General features: G+C 36.1%; 6 protein-coding genes across 6 annotated transcripts; 3 read left to right on the top strand and 3 right to left on the bottom strand.

The window, feature by feature from the left end:
- Positions 1–366: 366 nt before the first annotated feature.
- Positions 367–3,450, top strand: LOC104789925 (glucan endo-1,3-beta-glucosidase 3). The gene is made up of 4 exons (XM_087455625.1): positions 367–747; positions 1,564–2,817; positions 2,916–2,943; positions 3,041–3,450. Exons 1-4 carry the CDS (start codon positions 690–692, stop codon positions 3,192–3,194), a joined length of 1,494 nt encoding a protein of 497 aa, XP_087311751.1. The 5' UTR covers positions 367–689; the 3' UTR covers positions 3,195–3,450.
- Positions 1,425–4,776, bottom strand: LOC104789927 (F-box protein SKIP28). Its single transcript, XM_010515591.3, has 3 exons — positions 4,303–4,776; positions 3,991–4,233; positions 1,425–3,905 (listed from the first exon to the last, which is right to left on the bottom strand). Exons 1-3 carry the CDS (start codon positions 4,633–4,635, stop codon positions 3,591–3,593), a joined length of 891 nt encoding a protein of 296 aa, XP_010513893.1. The 5' UTR covers positions 4,636–4,776; the 3' UTR covers positions 1,425–3,590.
- Positions 4,777–9,201: 4,425 nt separating this feature from the next.
- LOC104789924 (pectinesterase inhibitor 11) lies at positions 9,202–10,355 on the top strand. Its single transcript, XM_010515589.2, has one exon. The coding sequence runs from the start codon at positions 9,476–9,478 to the stop codon at positions 10,145–10,147; it is 672 nt and encodes a 223-aa protein (XP_010513891.1). The 5' UTR covers positions 9,202–9,475; the 3' UTR covers positions 10,148–10,355.
- Positions 10,356–12,572: 2,217 nt separating this feature from the next.
- On the bottom strand, positions 12,573–13,647 carry LOC104789923 (HMG-Y-related protein A-like). Its single transcript, XM_010515588.2, has 2 exons — positions 13,440–13,647; positions 12,573–13,353 (listed from the first exon to the last, which is right to left on the bottom strand). Exons 1-2 carry the CDS (start codon positions 13,527–13,529, stop codon positions 12,841–12,843), a joined length of 603 nt encoding a protein of 200 aa, XP_010513890.1. The 5' UTR covers positions 13,530–13,647; the 3' UTR covers positions 12,573–12,840.
- Positions 13,648–14,736: 1,089 nt separating this feature from the next.
- On the bottom strand, positions 14,737–16,064 carry LOC147942083 (uncharacterized). Its single transcript, XM_087455513.1, has 2 exons — positions 15,775–16,064; positions 14,737–15,412 (listed from the first exon to the last, which is right to left on the bottom strand). The coding sequence occupies exons 1-2, from the start codon at positions 16,062–16,064 to the stop codon at positions 14,737–14,739; spliced, it is 966 nt and encodes a 321-aa protein (XP_087311639.1).
- Positions 16,065–20,095: 4,031 nt separating this feature from the next.
- On the top strand, positions 20,096–22,802 carry LOC109133408 (uncharacterized). The gene is made up of 9 exons (XM_087455512.1): positions 20,096–20,575; positions 20,617–20,922; positions 21,044–21,202; positions 21,289–21,363; positions 21,453–21,539; positions 21,631–21,681; positions 21,785–21,843; positions 21,944–22,046; positions 22,427–22,802. Exons 1-8 carry the CDS (start codon positions 20,096–20,098, stop codon positions 22,029–22,031), a joined length of 1,305 nt encoding a protein of 434 aa, XP_087311638.1. The 3' UTR covers positions 22,032–22,046; positions 22,427–22,802.
- The last annotated feature ends 458 nt before the right edge of the window (positions 22,803–23,260 follow it).

Here is a 23,260-nt window from a genome sequence, read left to right as displayed (position 1 = left end):
AAAAAAAAAGTTCCAGCCTGTAAATAATTAAGGAATCTCTCATATAAATTCTTTATAGAAAAAAACAGAAAATAGTTGACAAAAGAAAAAAAAACATAAAAAAGAAATGATTACTCGTGTGGTATATAAATAGTAGAGACTCAAAATTAAAATTAAAAACGATTTAAAAAAAAATGCATAGATGACCGTTGAACTGAATCAACTGTGAATCACTGCCACTACAGAGAACAATTAAGATTCACAACGACAAAAAAATCTATTTATCATAAATTTGAAAAAAACAACAAAAGAATCCTGTAACATTTATTAAAGGGTGATTGGTAAGTAGGAGTATATAAAAGCTTGTAGTTTCAATTAAACGAAAATATAAGCAATTTTTCTCCACCGAAAAATAAATAATTGTTATTTAGTGGTACGATACATCTTTTTCATAAAAAAAAAAAAAAAAAGAATAAATCAGAAACCCACCTTTAGGCTTTAGGCATCAGTTTATATATAAATCTTTTGAAGTGAACTGATTCTTAATTTTCTCTCACTTTCTTTTGCTATTTCTATTTTTTAATAAATATTTTTTTGTCTTGGTTGGATTTTGTTCTCGTGGGTTACTTCAGAGAGAACCTCGAGACCTGTCTTGTCTTTATGCTTCAGAAGCAAAATCAAAGCATCTCCCAAGATTTGAAGCTCCATCAATGGCTTCCCTTCTTCTCCTTTTCCTTTTCCTCTTTGTAAGTTCTGCTCTCTCCCAAGGTATTAAAAATTTCTTCTCTTAAAAAATTTTCTTCAAGAAATCAACTGAAAGAAACCCATTTCTTGATTAATAGATAAATCTGTTGATTTTTTCTATGTTTCTTCTCTCACTCATGCATAGAATCTTCTTCTTCTTCTACTACTTTAGTGGTTAAAAAGTTTGTCTGTTTCTTTGTGTGTTTTTTCACTTGAAGGATCTCTCTGTGGTTAGACAATCAATATTTATGGTTACTAAATAGAAAATGTGGTGCCTTCATTTTGTAAATCTTTCTTTGGTAACAACTCCACAACTGTCTCCCTTTGATCCCAAAACAGTCTGATATTTTCAAGGATTTATTATGTTCTTTTCTTTTTAGATGATTCTGGGTTATTCTTCATTTCTGTAAGGGTTTTTACTTTTCCCTAAGTAAAGAAAGAACTAAAGATGAAGACTTTAATTGAAAATTTTAGTTTCTTTTTTTTAATAATAAGGGATTATTCCAATCTTGCCATCTTTTTAATGGGAATGAGAATCTCAAGATATTGCATCCCAGCTCATATGCTTCCCCCAGTAGTACTCTGCAATCTAACTGGACCAAACTGTCCTCGGAGCTTCATTTCATTCTAAGGGCATTTTCGATTTTTGCGTACAAGCCAATGGCTTCTCTTTGTGTGTTTCCACATACACTTAGAAATTCTTTTTTGACTCTTTGCATTAGCATTTGGTTTTAATGCTTATTGAGAATTGGACCGACCAGTCGACGGATTTTCATGTGAAATGTCTCGTAAATACATACGCTAAGTTTGTTTTGTGTGTTTTTCAAACATATATTTCAGATTCCTTAATCGGTGTGAATATCGGCACGGAAGTGACAAACATGCCGAGTCCAACACAAGTAGTCGCACTCCTCAAATCACAGAACATCAACCGCGTACGCCTCTTCGACGCAGACCGTTCAATGCTTCTCGCGTTTGCTCACACCGGCATTCAAGTTATAATCTCAGTACCAAACGAACAGCTTCTCGGTATCAGCCAATCAAATGCAACCGCAGCCAACTGGGTCACTAGAAACGTAGCCGCTTATTACCCTGCCACCAACATTACCACTATCGCAGTCGGGTCAGAAGTCCTAACCAGCCTATCAAACGCAGCTTCTGTCCTCGTCTCAGCCCTCAAATACATCCAAGCTGCTCTCGTCACCGCCAATCTCGACCGTCAGATCAAAGTATCGACCCCGCACTCTTCAGCCATCATTCTTGATTCTTTCCCTCCCTCGCAAGCTTTCTTCAACAAGACTTGGGATCCAGTTATTGTTCCTCTCCTCAAATTCCTACAGTCCACGGGATCGCCATTGCTGCTCAACGTTTACCCTTATTTCGACTATGTTCAGTCCAATGGAGTTATACCGCTTGACTACGCGCTTTTTCAGCCTCTCCAAGCAAACAAAGAAGCTGTAGACGCCAACACGTTGTTACATTACACAAATGTTTTTGATGCAATCGTCGACGCAGCTTATTTTGCAATGTCCTATCTTAACTTCACCAACATTCCAATCGTGGTCACAGAATCTGGATGGCCATCTAAAGGAGGCCCGTCTGAGCACGACGCAACTGTAGAGAACGCAAACACTTACAATAGCAATTTGATACAGCACGTGATCAACAAGACCGGAACGCCAAAACACCCGGGAACTGCAGTTACTACATACATTTACGAGCTTTACAACGAAGATTCGAGACCAGGACCTGTATCTGAGAAGAACTGGGGGCTGTTTAATACAAACGGGACTCCGGTTTACACTTTGCGTTTGGCGGGCGCAGGGGCTATTCTGGCGAATGATACAACAAACCAAACATTTTGTATAGCGAAGGAAAAGGTTGATAAAAAGATGCTTCAGGCAGCTCTTGATTGGGCTTGCGGTCCAGGGAAAGTCGATTGCTCTGCACTGATGCAGGGAGAATCCTGTTATGAACCCGATGACGTGGTTGCACATTCCACTTATGCGTTTAATTCTTATTACCAGAAGATGGGGAAAGCTTTAGGAAGCTGTGATTTCAAGGGAGTAGCTACAGTCACCACAACTGATCCAAGTATGTGAATCTATCAACACTATCATTCACCTGTTTGCAAAAGATCCAAGTATGTGTATCTGAAAATGAACTTTCTGCTCTTTTGTTTGTCTCTGTAGGTCGAGGAACATGCGTGTTCCCTGGAAGGTAACATTCTTATTCTTCTTCTCACAAAAGATTAAATTTTTAATATTCAAACGAATCAAGCTCACTTCTTTTGCATCGACATCTCTACATTTTGCAGTGCGAAAAGCAATCAGACACTTGGAAACAACACCATGGCACTGGCCCCTTCAGCGAACTCTACAACCTCTGGGTGTATCCCAAAGTACTATCATCACCCTCACGCATCAACATTACTCTCCATTCTACTGATCGTTGCCTTAGTATTCTTGTAGAAACTCTGAAAGAACGAACAACAACTCTCGATTCTTGTTTCCCTAAAAATTTAACTTCTTTCTTTGCAACACTTGAGACAAAAAAAAAAGAGCTCGGTGGTTTTGTTCCCTCTGTGTCTAGCTGTCTACCCAGTTTTGTTGACCATCTTCTTTAACAAGAAGTTCATGGAGGGTAGCCTGTAGGTTCTCGGCTTCAAGATCATCGATGATTGTAAACTAATTCCTGTGATGAAAGCTTGACTCTTTCTTTTTTTTACTTTTACTCCATGAACGTCTCTGAATATATCACAATCCAAGGCTTTTCATATACAATAAATAGACAAAGTTGCAGAGAGAACAAGTTGCAGACGAATTAAAAGGGAAACAACATGAGGAGTTTCTTCCTTTTCCAAGCTTTTAGATTTGATAGTCGACTTCATATGGGTTTGTACCTGCCCTGTAGTAACAAGCTTCACATTCAAACGAAGGTCTCGCCGCAGCATCAGTGGTTGCAATCTCATGTCGACGACTACTGTGATTTGTGCAGTATGGTTTGTTACAGAACCTGCACTTGGGAAGCACAAGCCAGCACTCAAGACACAGAACGTCGTCATTACCACAGGCTGCTTCTTGACTCTCAGTGTCAGGTCCAAGGCACACAGAGCACTCAGCGCATCTAGGGATACAAAGCCAGCATCCCCGGCACTTGCGTTCATTTGTTTGCTTCAGGTTCTTCAACCCAAGAAACACACGATATTATTAGTAGTATTATAAAGAGTCTCAACTCAATCATCTCTAACTTGAGAGTTTTACTTACACATGATTCTCTTGAGCAAGCCGGGATCATCCTTATTTCATCGCATTTGGGACAGACCTCGAGGTCGATCGTTGCTCCCTCCGAAGAAGAAAGGTAAGTCAAAAGTGCTGAGAGATGTTGTTTAGTGAAGCCATTGACACCATTGATGTGAAGTGTCTCCACCTTATGATTGTTCTTGGACAAGCTTACAACACATTCCATGATTCCTTCTGGAGTCAATCCCGAGCATCCCGGCACAATTATCTGAGATATAAAAAGAGTTCAGATTCCAATTCCAATTCCAGATAGACTCTAGGGTTCCAAACTGGTTACCTTAGTGATGAGAGGATTCGAATCCACCACACGTCGGAGCCCCGTGTCGGTAACCCTAAGACAACGGCGGAGAATCAGAGTCTTGAGCTTACCGGCGGATTTGGAAGTGATGTCCGATAGAATATCATCGGTAAGACGAGAGCTCAGCGGTGGTTCAACGACGATGTTTGTCCACAAGGCGGTTTCATCTCTGATCGCGTCTCTGAGCGATCGCGAAACGCGAGTCATAGAGAGAAGCTCGAACAACGAAGGAAGATAAGGAAGAACAATCAACAAAACCTCGCGAGCTGATCTCCATTCTTCTTCTTCTTCTTCTTCTTCCTCCGTCTTCATCAGTTTTGCTCTGCGCTTTTTTTCTTATCCTTTTGATCAGATGAATCAATGCCACTCACTCGCAACTTCTTACAAATGTTTGAATTGTATGTAATAATACCTTTTTACTCGCCGATGAGCTATTTGGGCTGCTTTGCCTTCAGCCCAGTTTCTCTTGTGGATTAAAACACGTTGGGCCTAAAGCCCATACATAATTCTGCAAGTGATTTGATTTATTGTTTAGGAAGGTTTAGCATCCACAATATCAATAAACCTCTGTAAATTTGGTCTCAAATCCTACTGAAATTTGTAAAGATGCACATCTAAGTTTTAGCTTAGTCGAAACACACATTCATAAATATAGATATTTTGAAAGCATACATTCTAAATACAAAAATATTTAAATGCAAGTATTATTCCTTCATGAGTACCCTTCAAAAATCAGCCCAAACCTTTTTCTATGTTTCCAACAAAAATCAGTCTAGTAACTTCGTTTTTCCTGCATGTGCATATCATCCCTGGGATTTTAAACCGAACCGAAATAACCGAACCGAACCGAACTGATATTTTTGGTGTTCGGTTCGGTTTCGGTTATGGCGGCTGAACCGATCGGTACAAATTTTTTTTCCAAAAAAACCGAAATATTTCGGTTCGGTTTTCGGTTAACCGTTTTTTTTTTTTAATTTTTTTAATTTTTTTTAGGAAAAAAACTAATAAAATCGAAATTTACCCTAAAATAACCGAATTTACCCTAAAATAACCGAAAAACCGAAACCGAAAAACCGAAATATTTGAAATAAAACCGAAAAAACCTGAAATTATCTCTAAATAACCGAAAAATCCGATTTTTTCATGTTTTTAATCAAATTTCGGTTAATTTCGGTTTTGAAATTTTAAAACCGAATTAACCGAGAAACCGAAATAGTTATTTCGGTTCAATTCGGTAAGATTTTCAAAACTCAAAAAACCAAAAAACCAAAATAACCGAACCGAATTCACCGAAATAACCGAAGTCCCAGCCTATCAACAACATTCTGTTTTACACTGAGGGCATAAAGGACTAGAATAGTATCCTCGATCACATAAAAAGGCTCTGTTCAAGAAGTATTCGTTTTCTAAAAGAATTTTAAAATATAACGGGACGAACGCTACTTATTATATTTTTCCCACTAACTTTTATTAAAATCACATTATACTATTTATAATACATTGTCCATTGACAACATAACAAAAAAAATAATAATAATAAGTTTGTGTGATTCCACTGATTTTTGAGAAATTTGTGTTTGTACCCATACCATTTATTATGTTTTATAATTGAAATCGAAAACTTGAATCATTTGATTGTGAAGAGATCCAACGGAAATGAAATGATAGAGGGGAAAAACAACAAAGAAGATACAAGAGGGAAAAAGAAGAAGAAGACAATGATATATTCTGTAAATATTAAAGTTTATATATAAATGCATCATAATCAAATGAATTACGTGATTAATCTCTTAACTAAATTTCTAATCTTTTTATTTTTCCAGGTCCAAAAAGTTAATTACGATAAGTCCGTAATCGGTTGTTTCTGGAATCTCGATGAATCTAGGTTATCATTCGACTTCAACACTTTCGATGGTTTTTAACATATTCAAAAAAAACTTGCAAGAGAATCTCAAGGCCAACAATGTGGTCAGTAACGACATTAAATACAAGGTTTTTGGTAATAGTGACGCCTATGCAGGTATAAACTTTGAAACATTGGGTATTGACTTTATTCACTCGCTGAAAGGTATCCATTCTCAATTTTAATTGTCTAGTTCACTATTCTAATCTACACTCTTACAATTATAGTCTGTATTCTCTTCATTGCAATGACAGCATCACTCACCACATCATTCACAGCATCACCGAAACCCCTTCTCACCATCACCAAAGATGATGGACAAAAGTTTGGTCTTGTCGGTTTAGGTCGTTGGTTTATTAGGGATTATTATGAACTCCAATATAATTAATGTAATGTTTTACTAATGTTTAAGAAGCTATATTCATGATAATTTAATCATAATCACTAGGATACCAATATAAATAATTAAGGATTTAACTGATATTTTCTACAATAAAGCAAAAATGTTGTTTCATATTTTATTATTATTTTGCTAAGCAAATATTATAATTTTTAAAGATGCCAAAAAGTACATAACATTTTCTATTTAAAGGAGAGTTTATGCGATTATAGTACAAAAGTTTCAAGTTTTACACATGATCTCACAATTTGTGAACAAAATATGTGAGTCAAGGTAATGTCATATCAAACAAATTCAAAATAAACTAAAATCTATTATATTTCTTACTTATTTGTTTCCCCATCCATTTATGTGGAACTACTTAGAACTTAGAAGTAAAAATCTTAATGGACTCATGATAAATTGAAAAACACTTACACACGAATCTAAAGCCTCAACTACACTTGATTGTTTGTAGATGGATTATAGAAATATTTGGTTAGCCTAATAATTCATATGCCATTATTGAAAGGTAGAAAAAGAACTCAAAATATTCTTCAAAGAAAACACCTGTTAAAATACATGATGTTATAATCTTCAGCTATCACTTAAAAACTTTGTACCGATCCTAGTTTAATTTCGTTAATGAAATTATGGTTTGCACAAAAAAAAGTATACCGAGATGTGTTTTATGGAATGAGTTTTAAATTAAATTTCTTAAATTATCATATTGTAGACAACAAAAGCATGTCCATGGTAGAAAAAAAAGTATGTCACAGAAAGAGTTTAAATTCAAAAGGAAAAGGTAATATCGCATGAAAACTTTTGTTTCAAAACCTAACCACATGTACAGCTTTTAAACAACTCGTGCATGATTGAATCATTTATGTTGCCATAATCCACGGCGTTCCGAACGTTGGGAATGGATATGATGATAGTTGGTCAATAATATTTTTTACCTTTTCACTATCTTGACCTCACAAATTCATTTCTGAGTAAAAATGAACATTAATAATCCAATATTCTCCTCCAAAATCTCGAACATTAAATTATTATTTTTATTAATTGATAAAAAAAAGTCGTTTGTTTTTCTCAAAAATAATTTGGTCGAGGTTGTTAGTTAAAAGAATACAGGTAGTTGGTTAATACGAGAAAGGTTTTGGAACAAAAAGATAACATCATAGAATAAAGTGGCCTCTATCTTTATATGCCCTATCTAAATTAATTTTCCTTTTAGTAAATTTAGCTAATCGAGTGTAGCTTTAGAGCCAATCTCGCCACGAAAAGTTAAAGTCCGCAATCAATTAAAAGTTAAAACCATCATTATGTATTTGATTTTAGTTTGTTTCTTGAAAAGTTGACTAAACCAAAATGGACCCTCCTCACACAAAATGTTAATGGCCGTCTTCTCTAAGAAGACAACACAAGTCGTTACCTCCATTTCCATCACATTCTTAACCAACACACTTCAAAAGGTCAATCTAATAATATTTATATACATCAATAGGAAAATATATTTAACCTATTAAAAAAGGCGAAGAATAATGTATAACAAGTATGCGTCAATGCGTGTATGCATACGAGTGTTCTATGTATTACGCAATAACAATGAGTCAGCTACCTCCCCACTATACATATAAGTCATCATATCCCTAAGTATTTGCTTTCCAGAAGAGTACTATAATTGTGGAGTTTTATATCTCTCCTTAAAAAGCATGGTTGGTCTAATACCATCAGAAATTATTTCCAATTTGATCATCTCCTAAAAACATGATAATCATGGGATTCCGAATTAAGTATGCAAATGGTTTATAATTTGTAGATTCTAGATAATTATCATCGTATACGTTCGAAATTCTATACTAATATATACGAACCCTATTTTTGGTAGGGAAATACGATCGGTTACTTTGCTTGTTATTCATATATTATGGGATGTACAAACAAAGTAAACATCTATTTATTATTAGAGCCCAAAAATAAAAATAAAAATAAATGAATTTATGTATATAATGTAATGAATCTATGTTAAAATGAAGATAGATAGCATATGTAGGCACTAATTTGAATGATCGTTTAACATTTTTGGATATATAACCTTCACATCATATGTACGCACTAACTTTTTTGGAGTTGATCAACGGTGTTTATCTATTGCGTGATCGAACATTTCTCTAACGTATTAATAACTTTGGTACGGCAGATGAAAGCACCATCCCACAATCGCAAAATAAAGAAGGTTGGCGAATCTCCAAGGAATCTATCAACTTTGGGTGGCTCCCATTTGAATATTAAGGGGTTTTTTTTTGTCACCTCATAAAATGTTAATTATATATATTAAAAACTTCGAAATTAATTAGAATAGTATAATTCTTCGCAAAAAGTATTTATCTTTTTTAACTATTCCCTAAATAACTCTGATTGTAAGTTCATTGTATAATATAATACCATCGACCATATGTGATGGACAATATTGTTCGATACGAGTACTGAAACTTAGCCGGTTTACACAGAGGTAGAAATACATTTAAACAAATGTAGTTATGAGAAGTATATATAAGACAAAGTAATATGTAAGTTCTATAAACGACATGGCTCATCGTAACGTGAAACATTATATACATAGGTCTTATTACTCTCTTGATTTATTATTTTATATACTTGTAAGCTACAACCCAAAACATAATCCGTGATTTCACACATATCAGACAACATGATTAGTGGCAATCTAGTAAATCCTAGTAACAAAGATGGGTAACATTGTAACATGAAAAGTGTCGAAAACCCATCCCTAAGGCCTACATAAACCGCCAATCACTCCTCTATAATCTTACACGAAAAGAAAAAAGCAATTTCGAAAAACAGTGAAAATGGTAAGCCAAAGTCACACGACGACGTTTCTCTTCTTCATCACTACCTTTCTCTTCATTTCTCGATCAATCTCAGCCGTCCGTTTGCCTCCACGACCAAACACTACAACAACCAACGATCTTGATTTCATCCGAACAAGCTGCAACGCCACTCTATATCCAGACGTATGCTTCACGTCACTCGCCAGCTACGCCTCTGCCGTTCAAGACAGTCCGGCGAGGCTAGCCAAGCTAGCAATCGGCGTTTCACTTTCACAAGCCAAATCAACGGCGGCTTATCTTTCCAAACTCTCACGCTCTACCGCCGTGATTACCTCTGCCGGTGATGGCCACCAAACTGCTTCCTCCGTAATCCGCGATTGCGTTTCGAACGTTGAAGACGCGGTCGACGAGATGAGAGGATCTCTCCGACAGCTACGCGACATGAACGGCAAAGGTGGAGTCCCGGCGGCTCGGAGGTCGGTGGAAACGTTTAGGTTTCAGATGAGTAACGTGCAGACGTGGATGAGTGCAGCATTGACGGATGAGGACACGTGTACGGATGGATTTGAAGATATGGACGAAGGAGGATTGATTAAGACGACCGTTTGTGACCGGCTCAAGGAAGTGAAGAGGTTAACGAGTAATGCTCTTGCCCTTGTCAACACTTATGCCAACAATGGAGCTCCATGACCATGACCATGAGAGCCCCCATGTTGGATTTTTAACTTTGATTAAGTGTATGTTTTGATAATTTAATACATTATGGGTTTAGTTATAAATTTTAAAATTAGTTTTGTGTGGAAGGAAACTGAATGTTAAGTGCAAGCTTCTAGATATATATACTTTGTCTCTATTATGTGAAAATGATTATAATTAATGATTTGGTTTTTATTTTAAACCGAGCTGACTGAGAGCTTTGTGTATGTTTAACGTTACGGGTTAAGGTCACTTCAAGGAGATGTTAATTACATCACCAGCTTTGTGTGTTTGAAATAAAAAATCATACTATAAGATAATAAGACTTCCTTATACATTAAAGGACCGACTAACGTTGAATCGCTGTCTTTACTAGTGTATAATTATCACGCAGTGTCGAAGATGGTGTTACGTATTTGATTTACTAATTAAATTGCATGATCGTATAAATATATATATATATATATATAAGATTATTGTAAGAATAGGTATGTATGAATATAGTAGATGTAGATCACAATCACATGGAGTGGTTATAAGTTTTGTTGTGTTTATATTCTTCCTTCTCGACCCGTGAAATGAGTAGGACATATCACCATATATATCCAATAGACCAATTAATATCAACGTGTTCATATATATATATATACTCATTTCCCACACTTCTGTGTGTCTTAGTTTCTGTTAATGGTCCCACTCAAGCCCTCCAAACAAACAAACAAAAAAAAAAAACGTCGGTCTTTTACTCACGAGATTGCACTGTGTCCAAAGTCACACTGGATTTTGTGTACATATGATAGGGTGTTTTACTACTGGTTTTGAAGAAAGATATTTATATAATTGGAACTTAGAGAGCTTATATATATATTGTTAAACTTAATCTGTTAAGAGTTCTAAACCGGTGTTGTCAAAATTACATTAAAATTTTACTCTGATCAATTTAAGAGAGTATATGGATTTTAACATGAAGTGTGATAAAAAAGCGATCGATACTCACAAGAATTGAAAACTAAAACAGTAAGGAAACCATTTTTTTGGTAAAAACAGTAAGCAAACATAATAGCAAAAATAAAGGACGTGAACCATTGTATTTGTATGCTTAAGATTGTTCTTTTGTTTGTCATGCTTCTTTACATGTAAGTATGTAACATTGAATGGTTGTAAGTTTGTAACTTATATATATATAAAAAAGATAATTATTTAAGTTTGTCATGTCACCCCTAGCTTCTATTTAAGCAAGAGTCTCTACAAGCCAAAAATTTTTGAACAAAAAACACCATACGATACATTGCCATGCGTTGTTGCCTATTTGGCCAAAAATGTATTAATGATTTACAAAAACAAATGACTTTGATCAAACTACCTGAATACTATACTAAGAGACTATATCATATGTGAATCACACACATGAGTCCACAACCCATTTCAATGGAACACCTTGTTGAGTTGTTTCTTTGCTAGAACTCTACACATGGCCATGTTCGTTTCATCATTTAGCATTTCCATCTAAATGATCTATTTAAATGATACATCTAAATGATTCATTTCAATGGCAAATGATCCAATAAACAAGATAAAAAAAAATTGTTCATTTGGATGGTCAATCAATAATTCTCCTGTTATTTTTTTATTCACCATCTTCATCCAAATGGTCCAACTAGAATCATCCAAATGAGTTTCAAATTTTTGACTAAAATTTTAAAACCCATTCAGATGATCCATGTGAATGATTCTGGATGATGCTCATTTTTTTGACAAAAACGAACAACACCTCAATGATTCATTCAGATGGTCCATCCAAATGAATAAACGAACAAGGCCAAAGTGAAGATCTGAAAAGGGACGGTCAGAGGTACTGATGTTTCATAAGGAAGACTTCTATGTTCCAAGCTAACACAACTCTATATTATGGGACTGTACAAGTAATATTAGCTTGAGACTCGAGAGCCTTTTGGTAAGGAGGCTCAAACATGTCGTCGTAGTATTATTTTAATTTGCAACTTCCTTTTCACTGTTTTGATTAGGCCCATTATAAGTCCATGAAATTGATTCTAGGCCTCTCTTTCTCATCGAAGTATAAACCGAAAACAACAACCTTTATCAATCAAAACTCAAAAGTGTGAAGGGGTTGTAACCAATACCATCATCATTACAAACAAGGAAGTAGTAACTGGGGACCAAACATGTTTCCAAAAAATTTGCAATCTTTTGAAAACCCCACCTCCCGCCTGAACAGCAAAACCTCAAAAAGACCTGAATTCTATTTCTAATTCTGAAATGTTGTCACTAATTTGTCTAACATTCAATTTAGCCACCAAGTTGTAACTGTAACGCTTGTTTTTTTTACTAAAAAGCCCAATGGCAACTTTGGTGAATCACAGACACACACACACACACACACACGCTCATAAAAAGATTATTTCGCCAAACCGTTACTTTTAGAAAAGGGTTAAGACCCGAATTTTTTTACAAACACACACAATTGCAAAGTCGAATTACAACATTTATCTTCTCTACTCATCAACCCGTCTAAACAATAACAGAACACAACAATTAAAATTAAACTAGACGGTTAAAGCAATAAAAATCTAAATTATTATCATTAAACGAACCGGAACCAAAGGCTTTTTAAAGAGCGGTTTGCTTAAGGATGGCTTAAACCAAAAGCTCGAGAGAGAGACAAGTCCTTAACAACCAACAGGCACCATGGCTGGTTTCACTTTAGGTGGCCTTCCACGACCTCTACGCTCACCTTCAGGCTGAGCCGTTGGTGCTTCCGCCTTAACCGTCTCTGATTCCGTCTTCTGCTTCTTCGGCGGTCGTCCACGTGGCCTCCCCGAACCACTCGGTGCCGCCTTCGCTTTAGTCTCTGGTTGAGACTCTTTGGATTTGGGAGGACGACCGCGAGGCCTCGGCGGAGAAGCAGACGGAGCTGGAACAGCCGCCGCGTGGCTAGGATCGACATCGGGTTTAGGTTTGGGAGGACGGCCACGGCCGCGTTTGGGAGGACCGTTTGGATTTGGTTTCATGTAATTGTTTTTAACAATCACGAGCTGGCCTGTTTGTTTCATGTGGTTGAGGTGGTAATTGAGAAGCGTGTTGTGCGACGGAGGTAGAGTGATCTGAGTCGATTCGATGTGTTTCGCTATCGTCGTTTTGTTGCATCCGTCGTTTGATGCTTCTATCGCGTCCATTATCATCTAATTCAAGTCACAAAGAAAGAAGAATCTCTCAGATCTAGGAAAAGGAGAAATGAGAATCAAAATCTGAGTGAGAGATATTATACCTTAGGATACGGAGGGAGAGAGAAGGGAAGACTCTGTGTCGCCATTGGATCATTCTGTTGAAGATCGATTTCGTTCTCCGCCGTCGTCATGAGAGAGATTGATAGACAGAGAGAGAGAGAGAGAGGAGGGGAGTAGTACTGTTGCGGTGGAGCAATGAAACTGTGTGGCTTCTTTAGGGATTTTAAATAACAAAATTAAATTAATTGGTTAATGTGGTTTTCTATCTCATCCTACGGTTAGGGTATGCGGAACTCGATTGATGATCTGACGGTTATGGATCGATTAGAATATCACCTCGCCGGATCGCTGACGTGGCTTAAAGGTGATAACTCACACACCTTTTGAGAATTTACGCTATTCTCCCAGGCATTAGTTAGCTTATTATTTAACACTAGATTACGCACGGGTTTATGTATATAAAGAAATTACAGAATTATTTGTTAAACCTAAATATTATGGTGAAATCATCAATCTTAAGGGATTTATTAGAATTTTTTTTTTGCTAACTTCACTTACTCTTTAATTTAATTAAGATATTCCACATCTCTCTAGCTACAGGTTCATCTCTATTCCATGGTAGACTAAGCAAATGCCATGAGTCCATCACAAAAATCAAAAAATTTCTTTAAGCAAAAAGGTCTAATATTTTCAAAAAAAAAAAAATTTATTAAGGATTTTTAGTTTTTTTTTTAAATTTGACAGAAGCTCCATTTAAGTTTAAGACGGTGCTATGTAGCTATTTATTTTCTTAAGTAGAACTCTAGAGTTGGTGTTTTTTTATATAACAAAATCATAAGAAGACTCCTTTCCTCTACGTTTTTTTATTTTTTCTTTTTTTTTGTGTTAAAGGGTTTTTATAAATATATAAAAGATCAAGTTTACAGAATATAACTAATACAAGCAAAGAAAATAGAACGAAGATTAGCAACAACTAGAAGGGTGAAGGATTTAAAACAAACAAAGACTGCATAAAAGAGGAGAAACAAAGCCTAATACTTGTTAAGAAACTAATTGATCCAACAGTGAAGAAGAGATCCCCTTGCTTCAAACCCAATTGCAACATAGAACTACATTTATTATTCATGGTGGAGATGATGCTTGTTGCTACTGAAACTGGAGAGACTGAAAGACCTTCATGGAAACGCCGATTTCTCTCTCTCCACAGTTCATAGATTGTACCCTGTCAACCTTGAAGGAGAGCAAGTTTTGTATGCTTTGATGCTGAAACTGTTGGCATCCAAAGAAGGATCTGATCCCAAAGAAGCGGAGGAGATGATATCTTAAGTCTTTCTGTTATCAGACTCCATACTTCAGCCGAAAAGGCACATTCGAAAAAAGATGATTACGAGATTCATGTGCCAAACCACAAAAAAGACAGTCTAACTCAAAATCAGCTCTCCAAGTAGACAAACGATCAAGAGTTGGGTTGCGATTAAGTATGAATAGCCATGAATTTATAGCATGCTTTGGAATGACAGCTTTGTGCCACACAAGAGGAGCCCAAGATTTTACTTGATTTGAAAACCTAACAACATTCCACACAGCTTTAGAAGAGAAAGATTGTTTCATACCGTTGATTGCCCAAACTGGAAAATCACTTGCTGATGACATAGTAATGGTAGAGATAAAAGTGTAGAGAAGAACTTGTCTCTCTGATCTGGCACTAGGAAGAGACCATCCATTCTCATTTCTCAACTCAGCGACAGTTGAAAACAAAGGGATCCCTAAATGACTAGGGCCATCTGAACCAAGGAAATGGTAAAGAGATCCAAAAGGAGTCCATGGATCCCACAAGAAAAAAGCAGAATCACCATTTCCAATATGGATACTGAGAAAAGTAAGAGCTTTTGAACGAAGCTTAAGTAATTTTCTGAAGTTCCAAGAATAAGAAGCATTCTTTTCATTGAGCGCCCACAAAGGAGATCTAGAAAGATACTTACTTTGTATACAGGCCACCCAAAAGGAACCAGCTCTAAAAAAAAAACATCCAAAAAAGTTTCAAAGCACATGTTTCGTTCCAACTACTAATGTGCCTCAAACCAAACCCACCTTCTGATTTAGGGTAACAAATGTTAAACCAAGACACTTTTGCACCAGAGGGAGTGTCTACCTTTCCATGCCAAAGGAAGGAGCTGCAAAGACTATTAATCTTTCTAATAACCTTCTTAGGGAGGAAGAAAACATTAATCCAAAACCCTATAATTCCGGAGATAACTGAAGATAAGAGAGTTAACCTACCAGCTAAACTCAGAAACTTATGAGTCCAAGCATTCAGCTTCTTCCAAATTCGAGATAGCAAAGGATCACAATCTTTAACTGAAAGCTTTTTGGAACATAGGGGAAGAAGACAAATTGAGAACAGTCTTTAACCGGTTCAAGTTATCTTCACTTACACCAGAACAAAACAAGGAGGTCTTCTCAATATTCATTGTCAAACCTGAGATTTCCTCAAATTTTGCAAGAACAGACATAAATCCTCTTAAAGAATACTCAAATCCCTCTAAGAAGATTAATAAATCATCGGCAAAGCATAGATGCGTAAGCTGAAGATCCTCACACCCAGGGTGATACCTGAAAGATCCTTCTAGTGCAACTTTATTCAACATTAAGGATAACACATTCATTATCATAACAAACAGAATTGGGGATAAAAGATCCCCTTGGCGCAGACCCGTCCTACCTTTAAAAAAAACTGAAGTAACCCCATTTATACTAATACTGAAAGACGGAGAACACATACAAGCTCTGATCCAATTAATGAAAATAAGAGGAACCTTATAAGCCTGAAGAGAATCGAGAAGAAAGTCCCATCTAACTGAATCAAAAGCTTTTGAGATGTCAAATTTGAGTGTGATTCTTTCTCTGCTAGAATTAAGATGATAGCCTTGCATAACTTCTGAAGCAAGAAGCACATTCTCTATTATAAGCATGTCTTTAACAAATGCAGTTTGGTTTGGAAGTATAAGGTCAGGAAGCAAATTCTTTAATCTATCTAACAAGAGACGAGATATGAGCTTGTAAACCGTATTAAGACAAGAGATGGGTCGGAAATCCTTTAATTCAACAGCCCCTGGCCACTTTGGAATTAGGATAAGAGATGTAGAATTTTAAGGCAGATGGGATAAATGAATCCTGAAAGAACTGGAGCACACTCAATGTTAATTCCTGCCCAATAATAGACCATGTAGCCTTGAAGAACTCTACAGGAAAACCATCTGGCCCTGGTGTTTTGTCGAGAGGCAATTTGAGAAAACAAGCTCTGATAGCTTCAACAGAGAAAGGAGAGGAGAGAGAAGATTGCTGCTCAACCGAACAAGTTGTATGGATTAAAGAACTAAGGAGCTCAGGTAAATGAGGACAAAACCTGCCTCTAACTGTACGAAGGATCCCAGCAAAATAGCCAATAGCTAGATCATGAGTTTCTTGGAGAGATGAAGTGAAAGATCCATCCGGTGTGCGGATTACGTCCCATGTCTTATTCGATTCTGGAGCAACCCATTGCTTCATTACACTGAAGTGTGCTAAGAGCGCCACTATCAGAGGAGATCCCAGCGAGAGAGCGAGAGTTGTCAGGGTTGTAGGAGGCAAGCTCCGGAGAGTCCTTGGACGGGTGAGGGATGTGTATATTCAGATCGCGGGGGAGTCGAGGCCAGCAGATCTGATTATCAGTCCCTTGGAGTTATATGATGTCATCCTGGGGATGGATTGGTTGCATCGTCACATGGTACAGCTAGAGTGTTACAGGGTTATAGTGCTTTTCGAGCGTCCAAAAAGGAAGTTGGTTTTCGAGAGGTGAGACCGACATTAGGGAGTCTCATGATCTCGACCGTGCAGGCCGAGAAGATGATTGAGAAGGGGCGTGAGGCCTACCTGGTTACGATTTCTATGCCTGAGTCAGTTAGGCAGTCTACAGTTGGAGGCATTCAGGTTGTGGAGGATGTAGTCGATTAGGTTGCGAATTGTGACACCTGCCAGCTGGTGAAGACTGAGCATCAGGTTCCAGGAGGATTATTGCAGAGTTTACCTATTACAGAGTGGAAGTGGGATATGATCACGATGGATTTCGTGGTAGGATTGCCAGTGTCGCGGACGTTTGATGCAATTTGGGTCATTGTGAAGCGTTTGACTAAGTCTGCAATTTCAGTTGATAAATAAAATTAGGATTTTTTCGATTGAGTATTTATTTTAGTAAAATTAGTGTAAAACACTAACTCGATTAATTAGTGTATCTAATTTCCAAGGTATATCAATACAAATTCGAATTGTTAGAAATTTGGTATAGAAAAAAAAAGTACTATTAAATTCAAATTAATTGAAAGTTTCTAAGTTTTTAATTTGTAACATTCTAATGTTTTATATTATATTTTACAAAACATATTTTTTTGTTTAATATACATATAAACTTAGTTTTGAGTATTACACAGCCAAGAACATCAATCTTATTATATAAAGTTTGATGTCAAAATTACTAATTAACAAGATCATGACATGTGTTAATTGTATCATTGAGATGTTGACACGTGTTAATTCTAAATTCATTAAAAAATTTAAAAATAAATATGTAAAAATTCAAAACCTACCATAAAAATATTTTATTTAAAAGTAAAATAGAGAAAAAACCTAATAAATAGAAATTCAAAATTCGAAATTATAATATTGTTTACTTATTTTAATTTTAAGTTGCTAATTTTACAAGAAAATGATTACTTTTTTTTAATTGTATCATTCAGATGTTGACATGTGTTAATTCTAAATTTATTAAAAATTTTAAAAATAAAAAATGTAAAAATTCAAAACCTACCATAAAAACAATTTATATATAAGTAAAATAGAGAAAAGAAAACCTAATAAATAGAAATTCAAAATTCAAAATTATAATATTTTTTACTTATTTTAATTTCAAGTTGCTAATTTTACAAGAAAAATGATTAATTTGTTTATAAGAAAAATAAATGATTGTGAAAATTATACAATTAATTACTGTTTTAAAAAAAATGTGAACACTCACCTTTACAAAAAGAAAAAGATTGTTGAAGTAGAAAAAAAAATAATCAATAGTTTCATATTTTTTTCACTAATCAAATAATTTATTCAAAAAGACTGTTATTGTAATATATATAAGATATGAGTATGTAAGATTAACGTATGTGTTTTTGTAACTATAAAAATATTAAGGTAAAAAGATATATAATAGGTTATTTAATGTGTTCATAAATAAAATTTGTTGGTTGTAGTAAAGACTAAAGAGTATATTTTACAAGTAAAATATTGTTGTGTGTACAAATACATTTTTAGTGGTAATGTAGATAGTATATTTGTAAATGGATATACATAAGTGTATTATAGCAAAAAAAATAACTATTTTCTACAACTAAAAGTTTATTTCTTTACTTTTATACATTATTTTTTTAACTAAACAATAAATTAAAAGGAAATTCCTAGGTTAGTTGCCCAAGCCAGAGGGAAAAGATTTACAAAATACATTATTTTTACTTACGAAAAGAATTAAATATATATTATTTGTTAAATTTTATTTTATTTTAATAACTTTGTACTCATCTACAACTATTTTTTATCTATATTTGTTTTTTTCAACCAAACAATAAATTAAAAGGAAATTCCTCGGTTAGTTGCCCAAACGAGAGGGAAGGAGTTTACGAAAGAAACTTTAGTGATAAGAGAACGCGAAGCACATACAACAAGATACTCCGCTTTCGTATTTGCCGCACGCGGGATCCAGGAGATGAAGAATAGTGGGAAGGACTCTAGCGAGTTAAACTCATCGAGCAGGTTGGAGAAAGACGGGCAATCTTAGACTGCACCATAGTGAGTAACTCAGCACAATCAGTCTCAAAATGTTGACAAGTGATTCCTACAACACGTATCTGCTCAAATGGCCCACAACAACTCTTCTAACTCCAAATGCAGGGGGGGAGAGACTCCTCTTCCCAGACTAACTTATCGACCAAAGCCTGAGCAATTATATCATTCGTCTCGATTTCTAAACCTTGAAAACCTTTTAATTTATGGTCTTCCAGATTGTCCATAAAATTTATGGTCATTGAAGAAGTTGATCAAGATCACCCTGTTGAGAGACATCCCTCTAGAAACAAAATACAAATCCAAGTACACCGACTCATATGGAAAACCCTCTGATGAGACTGAAGTCGATGATAAATCCTAAACTTCACACGAGTGAGGGCATTCAAAAAAAATGTGATTAATAGTATCAACCGCAGAGTCGCACCTTCAACACCAAATATCACATTGAACAACTCAGTGTATCTATTTGCTTTAATAGATAGTTTTTACTTATTAAAAATATTATCTTTATATTCTTTGTTAAATTTAATTTTATTTTAAAAATTCTAAACTAGCCCGATGTGCGGATCCTAATCTAGTATTTAATAAAGTGTGATCACAAACAAAGAGAAGAAAGAAATTATGGCATTATAATGGACAAAAAAATATTGTATTATCAAATATTGTTGTGCCATTGGGATACCTAGTTATATGTTAAACCAGAAACGACAACGTATCACCGCCTCTTTTGCTACGGTTAATAAAAACAGTATCGCCGCCGACTGTTTCTCTTCTCTCTCGATCTTTTTTTTCCCTAAATCTCTCTAAACCCTAACCTCAATGTTTTTGCGCAATGGGGGAAAAGGATATGAGACTCGTTGTCATTCACGTGGATAGTGAGAGTTGCCGTATTCCTAAGTTGGCAAATGGCGGATTCTATGATGTTAATCACCTCATTCCTAGCTTCAGGTTATTTCTCAGATCTCGTAACTTTTACGGCCCGATAGAGCTATACATTGTTGTGGGGAAGGCCTCCAACCCACGCCGTATGCAAGGTCCAGTCCATTCATCGTTTCAAGCTCTAGAAAGGAAGTGTGAATCTATGGAAGATTTTAAGATGGAGTTCGTTGATATGGATGAAGACGGTGATAATATCGCCGACGACGAGATTCGGAGGCGGATGAATTTGTGGATTCCGAACGCTACAAGAGCCGTGTTGGTATTGTGTTCTTTTGATGGACGTTACTTGCGTGAGCTTCAACGGATAAAGTCGAGAAACCGTCGTCGACGGGATGTAGATATAGAGATGCTTCTTTTGTACGACCCTTCAAGTGTAAGACGAACCCTGAAGAAGTTCTTCCCAGTCACCCATAGAGAGTGTTGGGAGAAACGCTTTTGGATGGCTCCGCTTTTGCTTCTAATCAAGGTCCACCACTTGAAGGTCCACCACCTGGAGGAGATCAAGTTTCAGGCGGTGGTGGAGGAGGAGCTCAGCAAACTCCAAGTGATGCTCAGCAAACTCCAAGTGGTGCTCAGCAAACTCCAAACCCAAGTGGTGCTCAGCAAAGTCGAGGTGGGTGTGGTCGTGGAAAAGGAAAGTATGGTAACAGAAGGACAAGGCCAGGGAATAATGATCCAGATCTTTACGCCCTCAAGCCTGCAAGCATTGAAGTGTGGCAGGTATCTTAGACATTTCTTGATTTCTTTTCAGTATTAACCTTTTAGCTTTCTTAGTATACCAATGATGCTTTTTTGCTTAGCTTTCTTAGTATACCAATTATGCTAGTATCGTTTTCTACAGGGTATTGACAAGCAGTGGTGGTCATCTGCTTGTTCAAAGAAACTAGTTGGTAGACTTGTCTACGGTGCTGAGAACCGACTCCAGTTTCCCGCTGTAAGACTGTTCAACTGGATTGGTCCTAGCAAGGGTGTCCCTCGGGTCTTAGCGTGCTTCAGTAACGTGAGTATACAGAGTCATTCCTATTAACCCGAACTGTTTTTCTGGCCTCAACTTGTTTTTAACATACACTTTTGTTCTATATTCAGAACCTTCTGCGACAGGAGCCTATCAAGCAGCTTGTGGACTGGGGAGATTCACAGATAACCTTCATCTTGATCGCAGTGATTTTCCATCCATTGCCATTTTCTTTAATTGTAATGCTATCAAAGAAGTTTCATCTGAATTTGCTCACCCGGGATTTTTTTAGCAGGAATACCAAGAGAGAGCCAATGGGCATATCTTCAGTGTAGGCTACCCAAACAATGATTTGATTGTTGCTCAAATGATGATGACTGAGGTGAGAAAAAAAAAATGGTCACTGTTAAGACTCATATTTTTGATATAGTTCCTATAGCACCCTCAAATGTTGCCAAACAAATAATGGACAGGTTTACTCAAAAGTGAGTGGAGAGACAGCTCTAACTCCTGCAGATGTCCCGGTACGCTCTCATTCCATTCCAGCTTGTTGACATTATAGCTACTACTTACAGATATCTTTTTTTGATTTTTAATTATCTTTTTTAACTCCTGCAAATGTCTCAGGGAACTGCTGGTGTTTCACTGGCTGGACTATTGGGAACTGTGAACCAAAAGATTGGAAGGTACTTGAATAGTTACTTAAATCTTTTACTAATGTATTTATATTTTTGCATCTAACCTTCTTCTCATCTTCACCTTGTATTTTTCTTTTATAACTTTCAGTGCAGGGCTCGGTTTAACTAAGATGTCAGTACATGCAATTCCAAGAATGGCAGGCATCAGCGAGATTGATGCCACAAAAACCTTTTAACTGATAAATAAAGATGTAAGTTTCTGTTTCTCCTACTTTTCTTCATCTGAAACGGTGTGTCTTGCTTGATAATAAATAGTTAAGCTTGCGTTGTTCCACAGGACAGTTGACTTTGAAAGTGTCATATTATTGTCATTTTTAGAGCTTTCTTTTGGATGTTATTTTAATCTATCGTCTAAGAGCTTACCTAGAAAACGTACGTTTTAAAAGTTATTCAATAGCCATTGTTTTTTTGCATCGGTCAATATATTGTTTTCTCATCTGTTTTTGTCACATAAGATCGTGCTCTTTTGAATCATTTAATGAAAACAACTGATTTGGACTTCAGCCTTAGCCTTAGTGACTTGACTTCTTGCAATCTTAGTCTTTGACGTACTGTTCTTTACTGATTAAAGTGGGAAGGACTGCCGGATTGCGAGAACACATGGGAGATACTGAAGCATATGGTTAACCAATTTCCGAGTTCCCACCTTGTGTCTTCTTTACTTGGCTAGAGTAAACCATTAGACAAAAAGGAACGAAGACTCTAGAGCAGCCAGAGTCTCTCTTCTATCTTTAATGATAAATAAGGCTTGTTGTAGTTCTACTTAAGACTCTTGTGTCGTTTTTATGATGTTTGCTAGAGTGCGTGGAACAGCACTACAAAGGGGTTTGTCCCAACTTAGCAGCGTAATCAACTAATGAATTGATAACTTTCCTGTTCTCCATCTTATCTTTCTCTATCCTTCATTTTATCTCATTTCCTTCTTACTACCTAAAACATTTTTCACACTTGTATATTTCGTTGTAGCATTTTAACTTAACTAGCATTAATCTTACGAATAATTCGTCATAAGTTACAAAATCTAATTATCCTCTCTGCGGGGGAACCTCTAATAAAAATCTAATTGATCTCCTTCACATTTTTGATCTTGTGTGCTTTTTAAAATTGCCCACTATGGAAAAAGATGGTTTGTTCTCATATTACAAAGCCATTCCTAGTCAAAAATACAAAAAGTTGCAGTGACAAGAAGAACTTTTCAAGAGTTTTCTCGCAAGTTTAGTGATCTATTCCTCATGTGATCAAGGGACTATGTGTATGCAACTTCACAAAGATTGCTGCGACTTTGGTGCTTCCCACAGCTGCACTTTTTAACGCTAATACCATGGCCTTTCTTTCCCCTGAACCAACACAACACCCACCAAATATTCAGACCATCATCCATTATGAGTGTATATTATATGTGACC

This window comes from Camelina sativa, chromosome 6, assembly GCF_030686135.1.
Source record: "Camelina sativa cultivar CO46 ecotype springtype chromosome 6, ASM3068613v1".
Lineage (NCBI taxonomy): Eukaryota > Viridiplantae > Streptophyta > Magnoliopsida > Brassicales > Brassicaceae > Camelina > Camelina sativa.
The sequence above is the reverse complement of the archived record's forward strand: the minus strand, read 5'-3'. Positions and strand labels throughout refer to the sequence as shown.